Here is a 1,624-nt window from a genome sequence, read left to right as displayed (position 1 = left end):
TATTGTATTGCAAAGTCAGTGGAAAACAGATTTGGGGACAGCACCTGACAATAAACGTCCAATTCCAAATCTGAAACAAGAGTTTTCACCTTGTTTTCACGCAAACGTTATCGATCGGTGAAATTATATTTTCAGCATAACGACAAATCCAAGCCTCCCCACACTCAAATCGCGCGCAGGCTTGGTGCCCAAGGCCACAGTGTCACACACCTCTTCATAAATGGACCTTGCATTGCATTGGTTTCATATCATACATGTCTCTCTCCCCTCGCTGGCCACAGCTGTAGTACTAGCTACTAGAATCGCTTTTATATAATCTGTGTCTGATAAAAAAAGACACACAAAAATTAAGAATGGTGTTTAAGCTTTATGGTCTACCAATGTCCACAAACACTACACGTGCCATGATCTGTCTCCATGAGAAAGAGGTCGATTTTGAACTTGTTCCGGTCAATGTGTTCGCTGCTGAGCACAAGCAGCCTCCTTTTCTCTCCAAGAATGTAAGCACTTGTTGTGTTTTTCTTTTTCTTAGTAAGCTAGCTCCCAGCCACACTAACTTTAATTATTTGTGTTGCACATGCATGCAGCCCTTTGGTTTCATTCCAGTACTGGAAGATGGTGATCTCACTCTTTTTGGTATACTTTCATTCTTCTTTTACTTCGGTTCGTATATATATATATATATATATATATATATATATGCCCTATGTAATAATTTATCCTTTTCCGGACCCAAATGCATGTCCCATAAATTGTAACATAGCATATGTTATTCTATACTACAACCATATCTAAAAGTTGAAATGACAATGGCACAAAAGGTGTTTTTTTTTTCTTAATTTTTAAATGATATCTTTATGAGGCTTTGCATAACAGAGTCCAGGGCCATTACCGCATACGTGGCTGAAAAATTCAAGGAAACAGAACCCGATCTGATAAGGCACAAGGATGCAAAAGAAGCAGCACTGGTGAAGGTATGGACAGAGGTAGAGTCTCATTACTACGAGCCAGCAGTGTCGCCCATTATCTACGAGTACTTCGTGGCCCCTTTCCAAGGCAAAGAACCCGACAAGTCAGTGATTGACACCAACGTTGAGAAGCTGAAGACGGTGCTTGATGTGTACGAGGCCAAGCTGAGCAGCACCAAGTACCTTGCTGGGGACTTTTATAGCCTTGCTGATCTTAGCCATGTTTCTGAAACTCACTACTTGATGCAGACCCCTTGTGCTTCCATGATCAATGAGCTTCCTCATGTAAAGGCTTGGTGGGAGGATATCTCTTCTAGGCCTGCTTTCAATAAGGTTGTGGGAGGAATGAGTTTTGGTCAGAATCATTGAGGAATGAGTGTGTTTTGTGAGGTTCAATTACTACCTAATTTGTTGCAGTATCTAGTCAAGCAAATGTGGTGTTGGGTGTTCTTGAAACTTGTTTCATTTCTTATAACTAGAATTAATTAGGAAAACGAATCAATTTTTAGAGGGGTCTTTAAGAAAAAGGACTTTAATAGTTCCTTTTGTCTTATTTGATTAATTTAAAATTTTATGTTGTAGTGTTTTGATGATATGTTTTAATATCCTATTTCATCAGGTGTTTTAAATTATAAGATTTTATTTTTTATTTTTTT

General features: G+C 38.6%; 1 protein-coding gene across 1 annotated transcript; it reads left to right on the top strand.

Moving 5' to 3' along the window:
- The first annotated feature begins 353 nt into the window (after positions 1 to 353).
- GSTF7 (glutathione S-transferase GST 21) lies at positions 354 to 1,337 on the top strand. Its single transcript, NM_001304517.1, has 3 exons — positions 354 to 500; positions 588 to 636; positions 877 to 1,337. The coding sequence occupies exons 1-3, from the start codon at positions 354 to 356 to the stop codon at positions 1,335 to 1,337; spliced, it is 657 nt and encodes a 218-aa protein (NP_001291446.1).
- The last annotated feature ends 287 nt before the right edge of the window (positions 1,338 to 1,624 follow it).

The sequence above is a fragment of the Glycine max genome, chromosome 10, assembly GCF_000004515.6.
Source record: "Glycine max cultivar Williams 82 chromosome 10, Glycine_max_v4.0, whole genome shotgun sequence".
Classification (NCBI taxonomy): domain Eukaryota; kingdom Viridiplantae; phylum Streptophyta; class Magnoliopsida; order Fabales; family Fabaceae; genus Glycine; species Glycine max.
This window is presented reverse-complemented; position numbering and strand designations above follow the sequence as displayed.